Below are 21596 nucleotides of genomic sequence, written 5' to 3'. Positions count from 1 at the left end.
GCATTCAGGCAGAGTGGTCATCAAAAGCGGATACTTGCAGCTATCCTTTAGTCATGGGAGGAATCTAATCCAGAGGGTTCATCTCAGGGGGAAGATGGTCATCCTGGATCTATCTTCACTGACAACAGATGGTCCTAATGACACAATGCGGGTTGAAGCCTTAATCAATGCTGTCCGCCAAGTCTTGCGTATGTCTCTTTGGCATCTAAGAGCTCCTTTCTACATTTTTCTGTTGCAAAACTCAGGGCACCTGTTCCCTTCATTTCTTTTGTCCCTCTAGTAAATCACATTTTCGGTTGTTCAGGGTTCAGTAGTCTCCTGCCAGGGGTGGTAATTCAAAAGCCTGGCTGTCCTGATATAAGACCTTAAGAAAAGCCTACCGCTTGACTGGACACCAACCCACATAGTTTTCACTGGTCATGTTTCAGACCTGTGCAGATGCCTGGCTAACGAATATCCTCAGTGGGGTTTAAGATGTAATTTCTGGGACCTCCTCTTTGGAGGTTCTTTTACACAGGTATTCCTGCCTTATGTGAAGAACTTTTGACCTTGTGGGCGGTGAGCAACCTGATGGTCATCCTATAGACCTAGTTCCGTTTTGGTTAGAAGTCCAAGGGATTTTGTTCACACCATGGAGCTTCTGCTGCTCAGCTGTGTAGGGGAAGCCTCTTGGCCTTCCGTGCACACTTGTTAGATTTTAACACCTTTGCGTCCAAGGATGCCGGCTTTGGGCGTAGGGTAGGGTGTTTCATACAGCTTCATACAGTTTCATACAGCTACAACGCACTGCCTCCCTTGAGGACTGCTTTTGGATGTCCCCGTGTTTTCCACTGTCCACCAGTGGATGAAGGATATAACAGGATTTTTGTACTTATTAGTAATTGCTTTTTTGCCGATTCCATGGGGGGCACTGGATGCCCTCCCAGCGCTTCTGTGTGTGGCTGCAATCCGATGTTATGGGGTTGTTTGCTGTTAGGTGTCTAGTGACTTGTTCCGTCACTTAGGGAGGGATGGGGGGGTGTTCCTCTCACGTTCTCCTCTCCATCTCCTCTTGGGCTGGGTGAATCTTAACTGAGGTCAGGTGGGGTGTAGAGGAGGATCCATTCCGAAATCATTTAAGAACTAAAATGACATGCACTACACACCTCCATCTTTTCCCCAGTGTTTTCCATTGTCTGCTATGCAATCGGAAAAAGGGATTTTATGGGCAAGTACAATAATCCTGTTTAGTTTTTTTTATTTAAATTTTTTTGCACACCTGTTCTATTATGTCAACTGAATAGCTGTTACTTTTGATTTTGTTTTTTTCTATTTACCTCTTAAGGTGGTTGAAGTTGGCCATTTCTGGGGTTACCGGTTTGATAAAAGAAACTTGGATGTTCTCGGACAATTAGCCGTAGAAATCAATCGCCATGTTATGGTGCCTTTATCTAGACGGCCTCATCCAGATCTAGTCTGCTTGGCACCATTTCACAATTTTGACTTGAGAAAGTACAACAGAGCCCGGATACTGTATATTTCCGGAAAAGCAGCTGTGGTAAGTCTGATGCAACAACCACTGACAGATGACGTTCATACAGTATGTATGTGTGTGTGTATATAATTATATATATATATATATATAATATGTATACACACGTTTTATGTATGTTTTGCATTTTGTAGGAATGCTCTTCTAGAACATATCATTTGTATTCCCGTTAGTTGTCTGACTTTTTTTTTTTTTTTAAGTGGGACATATTTAATTGGTTTGTAACTTGTCCATTTTTTTATAGCATTGTCACATTGTAAGGTACTGTATTTGTGTGATCTTATATGGGAATAGATTGACAGGGGCAAAAAATAGAGATTAGTATACTGTTTTTAAATATTGATTTTTATTTTCTTGTATTTTCCTGCACTGTTGGTATTGAGGAGGATCTCTCCTTACATCAGTGTTAGTGAGTTTAGGGGATCTTTTCTAGACAAATATGTTAGTGGATAACGGGCAATTGGCCTAATATACATATTTCCTTATTTGTATGGTCAACATAAGGTAACAGGTCATATTTAAAAGTTTGCAATATCCACATAGGGGAAGATAAAACTGGATTGTTTACTGCCAATCTGAACATACCTGTAATGGCTTATTTGAAAAAGATCTAACCTATTTCATTCTAATGGAGAAAATTATTAAATATTGTATGTCTGCAACTTTATTTTTGAGTAATCTTTGTTGCCCAGGTTTTCTTTGTGGATTATGGAAATCAGTCAAAAATTGATCTGAACCTTTTAAGGGAAATTCCCAGTCGTCTGCTGGATCTTCCGTTTCAGGTAAGAATGTTTTTTTTTACTTTATTTTGTAGTTTTATGCCTTCATTATTTTCTTCTACACAACATTTATTTTCATGGTGTGCATCTATAATTTCTCTTGAATGGTTATAGAAACTTGCAAAAGATTTCAGATAACCCACAGAGAAACATATGGTCGTCAAGCAGACCTAAATACGTCTGTTGCCTTCTATAACCAGTCCCGAGGTTTTGCCTTTATTTATTTTTTCCCAACTGTTTGCCTTTAAACTTTTAAATATTGCCTTTCATGGGTTTGATTTGTTGGCAGTGACCTGTTTACACAGGGGTTGGGTACGGAATGCCAGCGCTCGGGATCCCGGTGGTCAAAATCCTGATGCCGACATCCCGACAGGGTTTAGGATACAGACACCTGTCGGTAGGTATCCTAACCTTGCCTCCCCGGTGCCTAAACCTAACCTTCCCACACCCTAAACCTAACCCTCCCCCTAGTCCCCGCACCCTAAACCTAACCTTCCCCCTAGTGCCTAACCCCTAATGCTAACCCTCCCCCTAACCCTGCTACTTATCTTTGGGATGTCTGGCGCTCGGATTTTGACAGGTGTCAGGATTACAGCGCCAGTATTCTAAGTGCCGGCATTCCATGTATGGGGATACTTACACAGTACCTGTGCTGCCATGAATAGCCAGTATTTCTTCTTCTGGGTCCATAGGGCTCCACAGGAAGCCATTGGGGTGTAGGTGGGACCTGGAGGACCCGGACCCCAACAGCAAAGCTTTTCAATCTCAGCATGCTCCGGTGCTTCCCCCTATAACCCACCCACAGCCTGAAGGCACTTCAGTTTCATTGGTTTCCGGCAGGAGCTGGACCACCATTATAACACGGGGCTGCATTAAGTACACCAAGCTTTTATTTTATAGTAGAAAAAAAGAAATAAATTAAATCATAATGGGCGAGCAGCACCAGACTGTCCTCCAGATGTCTGTGCTGCCGTCCCATCACCTTACTCCAAGCCTGTGCTAGGTACTCCCGGCAGGGCTCTGAGGGGGACTAGCTAGCAGACTCCTCGGACCCCAGACTGCAGCCCGGGATTCAGGGGACAGGTAAGGCGGAAACCGATTCGCGGGGACCCGCATTGTTGCGCAGTCTTGCCCCCGGTCTCAGGAGACAGAGCAGAGGCGCTGATGTGCTCACTAGTGCACCCACGACTCCACTAGACCACCGAGGCATATAACATACTGGCGCAGGGCATATGCAAGGAGTCCAAGTGGTTAATGTCAGCAAGGGGAGAAGGCGCTCTCCCTGCAGCCCCTCCCCCAGTCCAGGGCGCCATTCCACTGCGGTCTTGGTGTTCCCTGGGCTGTTCCGCCATCACCCCCACAGAGACGCGCAGCAGCCATTTTATGCAAGCAGGTCTCCGGGAACGCTGGGTCCAATCTCCCTGTATACCCCAGGTCATACAACACTCTATCCTACCAGCCACTGTATTCTGTGTTTTAGTACCCGTTGTAAACATGTAATGTTTTTCTGCGTTTGTATGTGACTTTTGCTAGCGCTAATCTCTACTTTCTATACTGTACAGCTTATACCTTTCCCTTTATTCTACTATACCCTGACATACTAAGGTATAGGGGGTTCATTGTACCTCACATTTCCCGATGTTTGGGACCATGGCCAGATTCAAGGGGAGCAGGTAAGCAGCGGGGGTCCCGCCGTGGGTCCCTGCTGAGCACATGGTCCACAGTCCCCAGGCAGGGGGCTCCCTGGGGACTGGCTGCAGCGTGGAGCCAGGTAACTAACCTGCGCTTCCACTACCCCCCTGGGACAGCGGGCCGCAGCTGAGCGGCAAGCGCTCCGGCGTCCCAGGGCTTAATTGCATGCCAGGGGAGCGCGCCTTCCCTGTACACAGCCGGCGCCTCCCACGCTGCACACAGCCCTCTCTGCTCTGCCGATTGGTCCTGTGGCAGCGCTCCTCCCCCAGGCCGGCCTCCTCTCTGCTCCTCGGTGGCCATCTTTGTATGGTGAACGCTGCTGGAGCTGCTGACTGTGGCATCGAGGTCTGGGTCCCCCGGCATACCTCTCCTCTGTTGGATTAAGGTCTGTGTATGCAGCACTGTGTCCTACCAGACTCTGTGTAGTTGAGGAACAGCGCTGATAGTGCAGGGATTCATTTCTTCTGCATTGTATGTGACTTCTACTAGCGTCTGCTGCCTGTACTTTCACTTTCTACTGTCAGCCATTAGACTGTCCCTGCTCTTCCTCTGCTAAAGCCCTTGTGGTGCGGTGATTGCAGGGTGGTTCTCCCACTATACTAACAAGTATCAGTGAGAGGGGTCACATACTTGCCATCATGTCTGAGAGTGAATTTCCTCTCCAGCTTATGTGTACTAAGTGCAATGTACCAATAGCGGAGGGGTAGGGTAATGCGGAGGGGCTATGTCGGCAGTGTTATTTATTGGCGCGGCCAATTACTGTCACGGCTCCGGTACAGGAACCTCCCTGGGCTTGTTTCGCTAAAGCGCTTACAACCCTAGTGGGCCAGTTAGCTCCACCACCTGCGTTTTCCCAGATGGGATTGTCCCAGCAGTCAGTGGTGTCGTCACCCATGCAGGGGTTCCCAAGACAACTGATGGTACCCCACAGTCTCCCTATTTCCCCTCCCCAGGTTTCACAGGAGCCTGCGTGGGTTAATTCACTGACAAATTCGGTACAGCATTTGTCGGACGTGTTACAAGGGGAGTCTGTGTTGCGGCCACATAAGCGGCCTGTCTGCTCCTTTATGAGGATGACGACGCGATTTCCAATGATGGGGAGATTCTGGATCTATCTGACCAAGAACCTCTCCGTGCTAAAGAGTCGGAAGCTAAGTCCAAGGTTTATATTCCTGGCCTTATTCGGGCAGTCCGCACTGCTTTAGTTATTGAGGATGACGATCCTCCGATGTCCAAGTCCAAATATGCCTTTTTTAAGGATATTAAGGGTGACGCCACAGTGTTTCCTCTTTCGGGTCAGTTAGTAGACCATTTAGAGGAGGCGTGGAAACACCCTGGTAAACGGTATCAGCCTCAGAGGCGCTTAGCTGTGGCTTATCCGTTTGCGGACAATTATTTTTCTAAGTGGGAATCCCCTCCACAAGTGGATTCTCACGTGACACGCCTAGTCCGAAGTGCCACCTTGCCCATGCCCTCCATGTCCTCCTTGAAGGATGCTACGGACCGCAAGGTGGAGATCTGGCTAAAGTCTATTTATTCCCTTGCGGGGGGTCATCCAGACCGGCTATGGCCGTATGTTGGGTAGCCAGAGCTATGGAGCGCTGGGCTGATAGTTTGGAGGCGTCTTTGGATTCCGACTGTTCGGCTGAACAGGCAGAGTTGGTAGGCAATCTCCGGGATTCGGCCACTTACATCAATGAAGTGGCCTTGGATATCAGTATCCTCACATCTCGGATTTCTTTGGCAGCTGTTGCTGCTCGTCGCACCTTATGGTTGCGATCTTGGAAGGCGGACGCTGATTCCAAAAAGGCCTTAGAAGCTTTGCCTTTTAATGGAGAAGTCCTATTTGGTCCGGATCTGGACAAAATTGTAGCCACGCTGGCGGCAGCCAAATCTGCATGTCTCCCGTCTGCTGCGGTTCCTTCAAGTTTGGGTACGTCGGCCTTACAGGGCCCAGGGTAGGCCTAAAGCACAGTCTTTTCCCCGACAGGCTGGGCCCAAGAAATGGGCCAAGCCCAGGAAACAGGTCTAGAGTACCAGACATCCGGCCCCTAAGTCTGATGACAAACCTGTGGCCTGACGGTCCGTGCCTCCCTTTGGGGGATCCCAAAGTGGGAGGCCACCTGCTGCAGTTCGCCCAGTGTTGGTCGATAACCACGACAGACAATTGGGTTCACGAGGTGGTTTCTCACAAGTATGCCCTCTCCTTTCGGCACAGGCCCCCATCCCGGTTCTTCACCACGGGCCTTCCATTAGACCGGAACAAAGCCTTGGAACTGCGGAAGGTTTTGCACACTATGCTCCAGGCTGGAGTTATAGTGCCTGTTCCACTCTCCCAGAGGGGCCAGGGTTTCTATTCCAATCTATTTTTGGTGCAGAAACCCAATGGGTCGTACCGTCCGATTCTCAACCTCAAGGCCCTAGGGAGCTGTCACGGGTCCACACTTGTTCCAGGGCAGGTGGACTCAGGCAGAACAGGAGCTTCCAATAAACATCTTGGAGCTCCGTGCGGTTTTCAGTGCTCTCCAGCAGGCACATTGGGTTCTCAAAGGTCACCCCGTGCAGGTCCAGTCGGACAACGCCACCACCGTGGCCTACATAAATCGACAAGGAGGAACCCGAAGTCGGGCGACACTCGTAGAGGTGTCCGGCATCCTGGTCTGGGCGGAGCGCAATCTCCCGCCCATATCAGCAGTATTCATCCCGGGAGTCCTCAACTGGGAGGCGGACTTTCTCAGTCGCCAGGACGTTCATCCAGGGGAATGGTCCCTGCACCCGGACGTTTTTCAACTTCTGGTGGAGAGGTGGGGTCTTCCAGAGATATAGACCTCATGGCATCTCGGCACAACAAGTTGCCGGTGTACGGGTCTCGAACAAGAGACGAAAAGGCGTCTCTGGTGGATGCTCTGTCCGTCCAGTGGACGTTCCGGTTTGCTTATCTCTTTCCTCCGATTTCCCTTCTTCTGCGGGTATTCCGGAAATTCAAACAGGAAGGAGGTACACTCCTGTTGATAGCTCCCGCGTGGCCCAGGCGACACTGGTTCTCAGACATTCAGAGTCTGTCCGTGGACATTCCTCTGCGGTTGCCTCTACGACCGGACCTGCTATCACAGGGTCCTTGTCTTCACCCGGCTCTGGCTCGGCTGTCTTTGACGGCGTGGCTGTTGAGACGGCCATGTTAAGGTCCAGAGATTTTCCAGCTTTGTGGTACATACCATGCTAAGAGCTCGGAAACCTTCCTCTGCAAGAATATACCATCGTGTGTGGCATACGTTCTTCCAGTGGTGTCGACCGAGAGGTTATGCCCTTCGGGAGTTCTGTCTGTCTAGAGTGTTAGCTTTCCTACAGGCGGGGCTAGACCATGGGCTTCGCTTTGCTTCTCTGAAGGTGCAGGTGTCTGCCCTGTCAGTCTGGTTCCATCGTAGGATTGCATAAAGGTGCGCACATCAGGGATCGCAGCAAGGTGTTCTTCGAATTCATCCATCTTTTGTTCCACCGGTGGCGCCTTGGGATTTAGCTGTGGTCCTGAGGGCTCTCCAGGGACCGCAGTTTGAACCACTGGGCTCAGTGGACCTTAAATGGCTGACAGCTAAAACAATATTCCTTCTGGCCATTGCTTCGGCCAGACGTGTTTCTGACTTAGTGGCTCTCTCCTGTAGACCCCCTTTCCTGATTTTTCATAGGAACAGGGCGGTGCTGCGCACTCGTCCTGGATTCCTTCCCAAAGTTGTTTCAAGTTTCCATATCAACGAGGAAATCGTTGTGCCGGCTTTTATCTCACCTGATCTGTCAGTGGGTGAGGCCACTTTGGACGTTATGCGGGCCTTAAGGATTTATGTTTACCGCACTTCTTCGTTTAGGAAGTCGGACGCCTTGTTTGTCCTCTATGACTTCCGTAAAAAGGGTTGGCCTGCTTCAAAGCAAACTTTGGCAGGTTGGATTCGTATGGCAATTTCATAAGCTTATCTTCACGAAGGCCTTCCGGTTCCATCCTCTGTGAGGGCTCATTCCACTAGGTCTGTGGGTCCTTCGTGGGCAGCTCGACGTGGTGCCTCTGCAGTCCAGATCTGCAAGGCTGCTACGTGGTCCTTTGTCAATAACTTTGTGAGGTATTACTCGTTTGACACCTTTGCCTCTCAGGATGCTTCCTTCGGGCGGCGGATTCTCCTTTCAGCACAGGAGCGTCCCCACCCTTAAAGGATACTGCTTTGGGACATCCCCAAGGTATCCTGTGGATACCCTATGGACCCTGATGTAGAAAATATGAGATATGGTAAGAACTTACCTTTGTTATCTCTATTTCTACGAAGTCCATAGGGTTCCACACCTGCAGCACTGTGCTGCAGATGGGCTTTACTCTGGTCACCGTTTTTTTTCCGTCTCCCTCTGGTGAGAATGTGATTCTTGTGTGTGTCCAGATCTTTTTTCTCTCTCTTCCTCTGGCCTATAGCTTGGTACGTAACTGAGATGCCTTTGCTCGGGGGCGGGGTATAGGAGGGGGACCCTAGTGCATCCTGGGAGGCTGAAAACTTAACTCTATGGTGCCTGACGTCATCACCTATACCCCAAGGTATCCTGTGGAACCCTATGGACTTTGTAGAAATGGAGATAACAAAGGTAAGATCTTACCATATCTCATATTTTCGTCAGTGCCCGGCCGGAGTCGGGTGTTCCACGCAAGGGAGGCTGATAACAGCCCCCAAAGATTCTTCAAAAGCGCTGATGTGGACTGTCCAGCGTCCGTCCACATTGCCGTTCCGCCACCCCGCAGGCGCGGAGACCCCAGTACTGATCTGGGGATCTCGGCGGGCCTCCGGGGTCTTCACTAGCAGGGACCCTGGAGGATCCCTGACTGTGTGCCGGGCGTACGGGGATATGGCAAGTGGCGTGCGCCTGCCATTACACAGTCGTCTTTTCTTCCCCAGGCCTGTGGACTCCCTGGGGAAGTGGCCAGTAGTGAACCCAGGTCCTGGCTCCCTTACAGGGGTACCCCGGACAGATGGTGGTGGCGCAGTGCCCCCCTCAACCTACGCCTCAGGTGTTTCAAGAACTTAATTGGGTGAACCCTCTGCTTACCACGGGTCCAACCCTTAGAGTATTCCCAGGAATTCCTGCTTAGGTCAGCTAAAAGGCTGTTATTGTCATCCCAGTCTACCCATTATGAGGAGGATGACGGTGAGATTCTGGATATCTCTGATTCTGAACTTCCTCCGAAGGAGGTGGAGGCTAAATCGTGTGTATATATATCTCCACACTGAAGAAGGCGGCACTCTGGGTCTTCTAATCCAGTGAAAAAACCAGGTGTGGTTATTTCAAAGTTTCGGGGAACATATCCCCGTCTTCAGGATACGGTCCCCGAAACGTTGAAATAAACACACCTGTTTTTTCACTGGAAGGCATCGGAGCGAGCTACCCCGCCGTGGGGGCCAGAGTGCCGGGTTGTAGAGAGAGAGATGTATAGAGATATAGATATATCTCTCTATCCCAGGCCTCATACAGTTGGTTCGTGAGGTCATGGTGATTGAAGACAAGGATTTGACTGAGAATAAGCCTACATATGCTTATTTTAAAAATGTTAAAAGAACTAATGCAGTGTTTCCTCTATCTGGTCAGTTAGTAGATCATTTGGAGGAGGCGTGAAAGTCTCCTGGGAAGTGGTTTCTGCCTCAATGACGTTTGGCTTATGCGTACCCTTTTGCGGAGAATTATTTTTCAAAGTGGGAAGCTCCTCCACGGGTGGATTCTCACGTGACACACCTAGTGAAGAGTGCGACCCTGCCTTTGCCGTCCATGTCCTCTCCAAAGGATGCTACGGACCGCAAGGTGGAGGTATGTCTGATGTCCAATTACTCTCTCGCTGGAGGGGCCGCCAAACCTGCTATGGCTGTATGCTGGGTGGCCAGAGCCATGAATAGATGGGCCAATGACTTGGAAGCGTCATTATCTTCTGGGGCTACCAGTGAGCAAATTGTGCTGTGGGCAATCTCCGGGATTCAGCTGCTTACATCAATGAGGCAGCGTTGGATGTTAGCCTACTTACGTCAAGGATTTCTAAGCCAGCAATTTCAGCTCGCCGTTCCTTGTAGCTACGCTCTTGGAGGGCGGATGCAGATTCCCAGAAGGGCTTGCAATGTTTACCGTATAATGGTAAGGTCCCTTTTGGTCCTGCTTTGGACAGGATTGTTGATACACTGGCGGCAGCAAAATCTGCGTGTCTTCCTTCTGCTCCGGCTCCATCGGGGTCTGGGTCTTCGTCCTTTCGGTCCTATCGACTTCAGGGTAAGCCATAAGTGCAGTACTTTGCGAGATCATCAGGAGCCAAGAAGACTACAAAGCCCTGGAAACAGGCTAGGAGCACCAGCCGCCAAGCCCGGCGACAAACCCTCAGCCTGACTGGACGGGCCTGACTCCGGATCTCTGGGTACATCTGACGATGGACGCCTGTCTCTGGGGGTGGGGCACTGGGACAAGTCCACACATGTTACAGGTCGGTAGACAGCGGCAGAGTCTGCTCTTTCAATCAACATATTGGAACTACGAGCAGTCTTCAGAGTTCTACAGCAAGCAAGGCTCGCTTTTCACGGGAAACCTGTGCAGATTCAGTCAGACAACGCCATGACACTGGCGTACATAAATCATCAAGGAGGACCCAAGTCAGGCGGCACTAAAGGAGGTATCCCGCATTCTGACTTGGGTGGAATGCAATCTACCAGCCATCTCGTCAGTGTTCATTCCAGGAGTGCTTAACTGGGAAGCGGACTTCCTCAGCCGTCACGACATGCATCCAGGGGAATGTTCCCTTCACCCGGAAGTATTTCAGCTCCTAGTGGACAGGTGGGGTCTTCCAGAAATAGACCTCATGGCCTCCAGACACAACCACAAGCTGCGTGCGTACGGATCCCGAACAAGAGACACAGAGGCTCTCCTGGTGGACGTTCTGTCGGTACTGTGGACCTTCCAGTTTGCGTACCTGTTTCCTCCGTTCTCCCTTCTTCCGCGGTTGCTTCGAGAGCTCAAGCAAGAAGGAGGCACGATCCTGCTGGTGGCTCCAGCATGGCGCAGACGTCACTGGTACTCAGATCTTCGGTGTCTCTCAATTGACACTTCGTTACAGGGCTCGGAAGCCTGCTTCGGTCAGGATTTACCACAGGGTTTGGCATACCTATTTTGGTGTCGCCCTAAAGGGTACGATCCTCTGGTGTTTCAGATTTCCAGAGTTCTAGCTTTCCTTCAAGCGGGCTTGGATCAGGGTCTACGCCTCACTTCCTTAACGCTGCAGGTCTCTGCTTTCTCGGTGTGGTTTCAGCGTAGGATTGCTACTCTTGCTGATGTCTGCACGTTTATGCAGGGGGTCCATCGTATACAGCCTCTCTATGTCCCTCCAGTGGCTTATGGGATTTGACTGTGGTCCTGAAGGCCCTACAAGGTCCCCCATTTGAACCACTGGGCTCAGTGGATCTCAAATGGCTTACAGCTAAGGCTGTTTTTCTTTTGGCTATCACATCTGCCAGAAGTGTCAGATTTGGGGGCTCTTTCTTGTCGTCCTCCCCTATTTGATTTTTCATCAGGATAGGGCGGTTCTTCGGACTTGCCCCGGTTTCCTCCCTAAGGTGATATCACGTTTCCACATTAATGAGGAGATCATTGTGCCGGCCTTTCACTCTCCAGGTTTGTCGGCGGGTGAGACCACTTTGGACGTGGTTCGCGCTCTTCGGATTTACATGGAGCGTACCTGTTCTTTATGGAAATCAAATTATTTTTGTTTTGTACGGTTTCCACAAGAAGGGCTGGCTGACCAATAAGCAGACTTTGGCCCGATAGATTTGTTTGCCGATCTCTGAGGCTTATGTTCATGAGGGCATTCCTGTTCCGCCCTCTGTGACTGCTCATTCTACGAGGTCTGTGGGTCCCTCGTGGGCAGCTCGGCATGGCGTCTCAGCTGTTCAGCTGTGTAAGGTTGCCACGTGGTCTTCAGACCTTTGTAAGGTATTATGCTTTCGATACCATCACCTCTCAGGATGCTTCCTTCGGGCGGCGGATTCTCCTTTCTGCACAGGAGCGTCCCCACCCTTGAAGGATACTGCTTTGGGACATCCCCAAGGTATACCTGTGGACCCTAAGGACCCTGAAGTTGAAAATAAGCGAGATGGTTATACCTTACCTTGGTTCTCTGTTTCTACGAGGTCCTTGGGGTCAACAGGGTGCTCGCCTTGTGCTTCAGTAGGGTCTTGTTCTGATCACCATTTTTCTGTCTCCTTTATGTGAGAGTGAGATTTTTGTGTGTGTGTGCGCCAGACTTTTTTGTCTTTTTCTCCTCATCTGGCCTCTGGCTTGGTACGTAACTGAAGGTGCCTTTGCCTCGGGGCGGGGTATAGGAAGGGAGCCCAGTGCATCCTGGGAGGCTGACAATCAACTGCGTGTTGCCCGGATTGTTCCCCAACCACCTATACCCTAAGGTGTCCCTGTGGACCCTAAGGACCTCGTAGAAACAGAGATAACCAAGGTAAGTTCTTACTATATCTCTTGTTTTTGTTATTCTTGTGTCTGTCAGAGTAAAGAATAACATGCCTGATGCTGCTCCTCCTACTCTGGTGTCTTGTAAGTCCTGCTCTGCGGGCTTAGCCACAGAGGACCTCATTCAGGATGGTCTCTGTATTAATTGTTACACAGCCCCAGGCCCATCAGCCCCGAGTGTGTCTCCCTCAGGCCTTTTCACAAATGCTGGCAAAACTTGCGGACCAAGTAGCTGTCCCCATGGTAGATTCCTGTATGGGATGGTCACAGTACAGAGTTTAGTACAGTACAGAGTACAGTACAGAGTTTGGCTAATAACTCTACGGTTTTTAAACAAATGCTGCAAAATGAAAAGCCTTTACCTACTAAGCCAACTAAATGTACTAAATCTTCCCAATCTGATTCTGAGATATGTGGGGAGGCAGAAAACGCAGATTTCTCTCTCTGACTCCATCTCAGGAGAAGAGGAGCTTCTCTCTAAACTAAATATATCTGCTCTTGTGAGAGTTGTTAAAACTATTCTACAAATAGAAGAGGATGAACCCACTACTAAGAAAAAACACCCTACTTCTTGAGCAATAAAAGGTTGTTTTACCAGAGTTTCCTCACTCTGGCCAGGGTATGCAATCGGGAAGCCGACTGCCGGCTTCCCGATTGTCTTATCCCGGCGAGGGTGAAATGCCGGGCGTCTAAATGTAGATGCCCGGCATTTTTACCCGACGCCGGGAGACCGGCATCCCGATCGTAGTGATGCCGGGCGCCGCGAGCGGACAGCCGCTTTTAGGTTTAGGCCACCCGGGGGGGGACGTAGGGTTAGGCACCCCCCGGGAGGGTTAGGGTTAGGCTAGGGGGAGGGTTAGGGTTAGGCTAGGGGGAGGGAGGGTTAGGGTTAGGCACCCCCGGGGGGGACTTGGGGTTAGGCACCCCCGGGGGGGACTTGGGGTTAAAAATGCCACCTTGCCCATTCATACTGCAACCTCCTTGAAGGAGACTACAGATGTATAGAAGCTTTTCATAAATCTATATAGTCTTACAGGTGCTATTACTCGTCCTGCCAGGTCTATGGACTGGGTGGCAAAAAACATTGAGAGTTGGGCAGAGGCCCTAGAAGAGACTTTTTCCCCCTGATGCTTCAAGGGAACAGCTGTCTGTTTGCTATACTGCAGCAACATTAGCAATTTCATACTCTGCCCCCCCTCTCTCTTTGCCGTCAAGGGATCAGACTGCTCCCATGCTTGGGCGATCTCTGGCTGTTGGCCAGCTCCCCAGAGACACCACTGTCTACAGGTAACCATTGCCTTTCTTCAAATGCACGGTTGGCTGGTCAACTGGAAAAAATCTTCTCTGACACCATCTCAAAGGATGGTACATTTGGGAGCCCTCCTGGACACTCGAGTTAACAGAATCTTCCTAATGGCTGGCAAGTTTTCAGAAATCTAGCACAGACTACGCAGAATGCTCCACAAGCGCTTAGTGTCAATTCATCCTGCAATGCAGGCCTTGGGATCAAATCAATGGTGTCCACCTTCAACTTGTTGGACCTATCCAGGTGGAATTGGCTACCCCATCTGCTTAAATCCCAGAGGTTCGCCTGTCCATAACCTTGTGGCTATAGACTTCCCATTTGAACAAGGGTCGTCCTTTTTGAATCTCGGACTGGGCTCTCCTCACCACGGACTCAAGCCTCCGAGGGTGGGACGCAGTAACTGGCCAGAACTCCTTCCAGGGCTGATGGTCTCCAGTCGAGGCAGTGTTACCAATCAATATTCTGGTACTTCGAGCCATCTACAGAGCTCACTCTGGCTCAGAATATTCTGAAAAACAGGCCAGTTCAAATTCAGTTTGACAACGCCATGGCTGTGGCCTACCTCAATCACCAAGGGGGCACTCTAAGTCAGTCAGCAGTGACCAAAGTTTCCCGCATTCTCACATGGGCTGAAAGCAGTCTCCAAGCCATCTCTGCAGTGTTCATCCCGGGGATTCTCAATTAGGAAGCAGATTTTCTCAGCCATCACGACGTACATGCAGGAGAATGGTCTCTACATCCAGAAGTCCTTCAGCTTTTCTTTGGAACTTCAGGAAGTGGATCTCATGGCCTCAAGACACAACAACAAAATTCCAATTTATGGAGCCAGAACACAGGACCCCGACGTGGCCTTCAGAGACACATTGTCGATGAAATGGAACTTCCATTTGGCATATCTTCCCTCCAATATCCCTACTTCATCAAGTGCTTCGAAATTTCAGACGGGGGCACAATCCTGTTCATAGTTCCGGTTTGGCCTAGACGTCATTGGTACTCCGATCTTCAAAGGCTCTCCATAGACGTTCCTCTTCAACTTCCTCTACGAGTAGACCTGTTGTCTCAGGGTCTATGTCTACATTCGGACCTAGTCCATCAGTCTTCAACTGCTTGGCTCTTGAGACATCCCTCCTAACAGCTAAGGGTTTCTCCAGCTCTGTGGTCCAGACGATGCTCAGAGCCTCAGCCAGGATTTACCACAGAATATGGCATACGTATATCCAATGGTGTGCTCCAAGAAGCTATGACCCACAAGTCTTTGAGGTTTCTCTAATTATTGCCTTTTTTTTCAAGCTGGATTGGAACTAGGCCTCCGCCTAGCATCTCTGAAAGAGCAGGTCTCTGCTTTGTCTATCTGGGTTCAGCACAGAATTGCGACTATACCGGGTGTTCACACCTCATGCAAGGTGTTCTTTATATACAACCTCCCTTTGTTCCTTTTGTGGCTCCCTGGGATTGTCAGTGGTGCGCCAATCACTTCAGGAACCTCCATGCGAAGACTGTTTCTTCTGGCTATAGCATCTGCCTGTCCGGTATCTGATTTAGGGGCGCTTTCATGTCGCTCCCCTTTTTAATATTTCATCAGTTTTCTCGCTTCCACCTTAATGAAGAAATTGTGGTTCTGGCATTTAATTCACAAGACCTCTCGGCAGGTGAGGCCTCGTTGAATGTGGTCCGTGCTCTGAAGATCTACATGGACCCGCAGTACTTACATCAGGAATTCGGACTCCCTCCGTCCTATATGGATTCCACAAGAAGGTATGGCCAGCTCACAAACACTCTGGCCAGGTGGATTCACATGACTATTTCACAGGCTTATACGCAGACTGGCCTCACTATGCCGGCTTCAGTATCTGCTCATTCTACTCGCTCTGTTGGTCCCTCGTGGGAAGCCCGGCGTGGTGCTTCAGCTGAGTGCAAGGCAGCCACCTCGTCTTCTGTCCACACCTTTCTCAGGTTTTATGCCTTTGATACATTTACCTCTCAGGATGCTTCCTTCAGGCGTAGGGTTCTCCTATCAGCTTAGGAGCGTTACTGCCCTTGAATAACTCCTTTGTGGCATCCTCAATGTCTCCCTGTGGAGCCCTATGGACTCTAAAGAAGAAAAGAGTTGCGGTAAAACTTGACTTTGTTAACTTTCTTCGAAGTCCATAGGGTCCACACGGCACCTAACTTGTCGCTCCTAGTTTCTATGGGTTTCTTCTCCTGGTCACTTGTTTCCTTCTCTGTGTGAGAGTATGATTCTTCAGTGTACAAGTATTCGTTCTATCCCATCCTGCTCCTTCCTTGGCTTGGTAACAAAACTGAAGTGCCCTCAGGCTGTGGGCAGGGTATAGGGGGAAGGACTGGAGCATTCTGGGATTGAAAAGCTTTGCTGTTGGTGTCCGGTCCTCCAGGTCCCACCTTCACCCCAATGTCTCCCTGTAGACTCTATGAACTTCGAAGAAAGAGTGGTAACGAAGGTAAGTTTTACCATTACTCTCCTTTAATGTTATCATTGCAGATTTATAGTATTTCAGTGATCTGACTCAGAATAGCGTGTGCATTCCACAGTCAGGACCATTGCTGTGATGCAAACTCCTATACTTGGAGAGCTGTAGCATTCTTTGCCTTAAGAATGTCGAAGTGAGAATTTCTACTTCAGGGTCCATAGGGGGTCCACAGGGTTGACCTTGGGGCATAGGTTGGGAACCAAATCCGGGCACCACGCAGTTAAAGCTTTTAGCTCCCAGGATGCACTTGGGTCCACTCTCCCTACAACCCCGCCCCCCAGCCAGAGGCACCTCAGTTTAAGTTGGTGCCCGGCCGGAGTCGGGTCACCGTTACTGCAGGGGGGCTGCTTAGCAGCCCCTAAGCTTAAAAGAGTTTTATTTTATTATTTTTTTACTACTCTTCAGAGCGGCAGCATCAGACTGTCCAATGGACGTCTGAGCTGCCGCTCCTACACCCCGCCGGCGCTGCGACGCCAGTACAGATCTGGGGATCGCAGCGGGACCCCAGAGTCTGTACTAGCCGGGCTCTGGAGGAATCCCTGGGCTGCTGCCGGATCGACGGGGACAGGTAAGTCGCGTGGTCACCGCTTGCGGTGACCCGCGTGTACATGCAGCCTTATGCCTCCGGTCTCTGGGGACAGACCGGAGGCGCTAGCGGTGGCGGCGGGCTCCCCCTCCATGGAGGCATACCCCGCGTGTCCACAGCCCACCAGGGATTATAGCGGCAGCGGGAGCCGGCATCCCGGGGGGTTAATTGCTAGCCAGGGGAGGAAGCCTTCCCTGTCTAGCGGCTCCTCCCCTCAGCTCAGCGCGCCTTTCAATAATACAGTCTGGCGTCGCTGAGCTGCTTCCTCCGCGGGCCACGCTTCTTCTGAGGTCTCCAGCGGCCATTTTCTCTCTGTGGTGCTGCAGAACTCTTAGGATGTCAGTGAGCCCAGTCCCCCTGCGTACCTGGCCATTTTGGGTGAGTGTACACAGCGCTATAGCCTTCCCAGACACTGAATCTGGGCAGTTGAATGTAGCGACATTGTGCAGTATATTATATGTCATGCTTATGTATGTATATATATTTTTCTGCATTGTATGTGACTTATGCTAGTGCTGACTGTCTGCTTTTTCTCTCACCTGTCAGTGTATATCTATCCCTTTTCTTTATCTGCCCTAATACAGGTGTACCTGGGGTGGTTCTGAGACCTCACATATATATATTTGTTAATATCTGTGAGGTTTGTCACATACTGTTGCGTGCTGCACGTTGCCATATTTTAGATGGAACTGTGAGTTGCGTACGCTGATAATGGGTTCCTGCAGCTAATCTTAGCGTCAGTCAGGACCGGTATGGCGCTGCTTAATATTTCCGTCAAGATAGTCAGATATATCTGACCAGGAGATTGCACACGATACTGCACCCATTATTGCTATCCTGCAAGTCATAGCCTGCAGGAATTAGTGCGGAGGATTTTAACTCAGAAAGGTTTACGTATGCGGCACCATCTGGTGCCGGGCCCCTTGCACGACCCCCTTAAAGGGCGTTGTTTCTCAGGATCCTCTCCTTTGAGGATCGCCGGGCGGGCCCCATTGTCGTCACTCGCTTGGAGTTACTTCACCATACTGCCCTTTTGAACTCGGGGTATCTCGCAATTTCTTGCAATTTACCCCTGTGTCACAGACTATCGCTCCCTGCCGGGGTTTTTCACAGTACATGAATTACCTCCGATACCACATCGGTCTGTCATTCCCCTTGCAGGGATTACCACAACGGCCACCCTGGTGGATGTCGTTTTATACGAAATACTAATTGGCGTGATATACGCCCTGTGGTTACTGACCAGTGGCTCTGCCGTGAACTGGATGGTATATTCGGCTCTTTCCCTCTCAACATGGGGGGGAGCCGATCTCAAGTATTATTATCCCTGCTTTGGGGCTGGTAGCCAGGCTCATTCTGGATATAGAGAATGTCGATCCTGCACCAGTATCATACATCTCCCGTTTTCTGCCCAGCGGGTGGATCTCATAGCGGGAGTCTGGCTGTCCCCAGATACGAGGAGTCACAAAGGCCTCCTGTTTCCCATTCCCTGAGGGTCCTCACAAGTAATGGAAATCCCCTTCTGGGATGGATTTGTATGTTAATCATCGGGTTACAGGCATTAATACGCCTCCCATCCCGGCCTGGACGAATTTTACGGATCCGTAGGTGGTAACTTTGCCTGAAATCAATGTACTCGTTTTCAGGGCCTGTTGCCCGTCCTACCATGGCCATCGCATGGTGATGCTTTTGTGACGTTTTTCCCCTCCAACACGTCTGAGGTTCAAATATCTTTTTGCCGCTCACAAAATATGCAGTGGTCATATGTGGGATTACCTCATGGGATGCCGGTCTTCTAACTTTCAGGGTTTCGGCGGCGTCTGTATCCGCCGCAGTACCCTATGGCTGCGTTATGGGAAAGCAGAGGTGCACACTCCTTCCAGGGGGAAGTTCTTGTTTGGTCCTGACCTTGACAAGATCGTTGCATCATTGGCAGTATCACTAATGGGGAGATACCGTCTTTAGCTACTCCCACTACATTCGGACTAACTCTGTTAAGTCTTTTTGTCCTCAGGGTCAGCCTAAAGGCCTGTTTTTTCCTAGGCTGTCGGCCTCCACGGGGGCCACCATATCCAGGACCGAGCAGTCCTGGACTTCCGGACGACCCTGTTTCTACTCCTGAGGATATACCCTCAGCCTGACGGGACAGGTCTACATCTGGGGAATTTCCAGAGTGAGGTACTGATTCTCAACGGCCTCTCATTGCTCATGCAGCCTCCTCACAGGCATTGTTACACGGGCCCTTCTTCAGAACTGATCAGGGCCTTACAATCCCAGAAAGCTATACAGTCTTTGTGGTAAGCAGAGCTATTTCGGCCAACCTCACTATCTCAGTGAGGGACTGGTTGTTCTACTTTCTTTTTGGGGCGGTGACCGACTGGTCCTCCTTTGCCTATACTCTGTCTCAAATCCCTGAATCAGATTCCAACGGTGCCTTGACTCAGGTGGAATCGTCCATGCTCCATCATCCGATGTTTGGAACCTGGGGATTTTATGGTATATCCGAGTATTCAGGATACGTACCTACGGGTACATACAGAGCCCTCTCATCAGCATGGGTTCAGGTTTGCTGTGCCACAGCAACACTTGTAAGTTTCGGGCTCTGCCTTTTGGGGCTGTCCTCAACTCCACCGGGGTTTACCAGCTTTATGGATTTTCTGACAGTTCACCTGTTCAGTGTATCCGAATGCTCCTTTCTCTGGACGGTCTCCTACTTTTAGCAGGATCACCAAGGTACTTTACCGCCAGGTCAGGATAACCGGGGCTTCTTCTCGTCACAGAAAAGTCCTCCCTGCATCCCTCACAGGGTTTTCTTCATCTGGGAGCACTGCTGGATTCTCAGAATCTGAGAATTTTTCTGGCGTAAGACAAGATCTCCACTCTTCAACTTCGAGGGTGCGGATATCTACGCAGTCGACATATGTCATTACTCTTTGTGATGCGCGGTCTACCAGAGTGTCTACCTTTTGGTAGGGTGGAATGTGCTCAGTTCCATTCCAGGCCTTGCCATAATTGACTCCCCTCCAGATGGATCGAGTTTTTTCCATCGGATCGCTGTTCGAACGATGATACTTTCTACAGAGGCGAGTTGGTCTCTGTCCGGGTGGCTATGGCCATCTCGTCCAGGGTGTTCTTTGCTAAAGACAGTGTCTGGTCCGCATTCATTTCGGGGCAGTTGGACGTCTGTCGCTTCTGCCCTGCCACTTACCTTGTTGATACTTTAAGCTGTCTTGGACTTTCACTCTGGCCTAACCCATTTGTCACGGTAAACCTGAATAGGTTCAGTCCGACAGTGTCACAACAGTGGCTTCCATCTAGGCAACACTGGTAGTTGGGTGGCAATGTTAGGAATGTCACCCATTCTGACATAGTCCAAGGGTCTTCTCCTGGTCAACTCTGCGGTGTTTATTCCCGGAGCTCTCCATTGGGAAGCGGGCTTCCTCAGCCGTCACGGCGTCCATCCCGGGGACTAGTCTCTTCTCCAAGAGAGGTTTCAACTCCTGGTGAGCAGAGGGGGCCTCCCTGAGGGGATTGATCCCCATGGCCTTCTGACTCGATCACACATTACCGGTGTTACAGTCCATCTCTAGGAGTACTGAAGCTACCTTCAGTGACTCTTTGTCAGTGAAGTGGTCCTTCCACTTTGTGTACCTGTGTCCTCCGGTCTCCCTTCTTCCTCGAGGTCTTCGGAAGTTTAATTCGAGACGGAGGGGCTTTCCTTCTGGGGGCTCCAGGTCGTCCCAGACATCACTGGTACTAAGATTTTCGGAGTCTCCTCCTCGATGCTCCGTTCCTACTGCTTCACTATCTGGACCTGTTGTCTCAGGGTCCTTGTTTTTCCCTGGATCTGGATCGCTTGTCTTTAACTGCGCCCCTACTGTGGTCCTCGGGCTTCCCTGGCTCTGTCTTCATTGAGATGTTTAGAGCAGATAGGCCAGACTTTGCTGGGATCTGCCACGGACTGTGGCATACATAATTCTTATGGTATCGTACCTGTCGATACGATCCTCCGGTGTCCAGGATTTCCAGATATTCTGGCATTCCTTCCAGCTGGCTTGGGTTTCACCCTTGGCCTGGCCTTCCTGACAGTGCGGATCTCTACACTGTCGGTATGGTTAAGATATGGAATTGCTCCGCTCTGGTATCCAGTTCATCCTTTGGAGTGTTTTCTGGATTATGTCTCCACTTGTCCTCCCTAGGGACTCCTGGGGAGTTAGTAGTGGTTCTTTGTTCCCTCCGGGGACAGTCAATGGAACCGCTGGTTGTGATAGCCATTACATGGTCTATTGTTTAAGCTCTCTCTCTCTCTCTCTCCGGGTGTTTAAATCAACCAGGAGAGTGTCTGAATGGGGAGCGTTCTCATGTGGCTCCCTCTTCTGGAGGGCATCATGTCAGGGTGTGAGTTGCTCTCGCCCTGTGTTTCTTCTTAAAGTGGTTTTTAGGTTCCATATTATTCTGGAACTTATGGTATGGCCATTCAGTTCCCAGTCCTCTCGGCTGTTGTGGCCTCATGGACTGTGGTCCGGCCTCTTTGGCTTTATGTGATCCGTTCAAGTTCCTTATGGTAAGCGGACTCCTTATTGGTGGTCTGCGGTTTCTGGTTTTAACAGGAAACGATGGCCGGCCTATAATGAAATGTTGACTGGATGGCCTCGTATGTCTTCCTCAGGGGCCTACCCATGGGTGGGCATTTCTGTCG

At 50.2% G+C, this 21596-nt stretch overlaps 1 protein-coding gene across 2 annotated transcripts in view; it reads left to right on the top strand.

Moving 5' to 3' along the window:
* TDRD9 (tudor domain containing 9) overlaps positions 1-21596 on the top strand; it is a 331496-nt gene that overhangs the window by 232804 nt on the left and 77096 nt on the right. For both annotated transcript variants that reach the window (XM_088455276.1, XM_088455275.1), the window contains exons 26-27: positions 1325-1537; positions 2224-2313. In XM_088455276.1, the coding sequence (XP_088311402.1) occupies positions 1325-1537; positions 2224-2313 (303 nt within the window). The remainder of the gene's footprint in view (positions 1-1324; positions 1538-2223; positions 2314-21596) is intronic.

The sequence above is a fragment of the Taudactylus pleione genome, unplaced genomic scaffold (assembly GCF_031769625.1).
Source record: "Taudactylus pleione unplaced genomic scaffold, aTauple2 ptg000652l, whole genome shotgun sequence".
Taxonomy (NCBI): Eukaryota; Metazoa; Chordata; class Amphibia; order Anura; family Myobatrachidae; genus Taudactylus; species Taudactylus pleione.
This window is presented reverse-complemented; position numbering and strand designations above follow the sequence as displayed.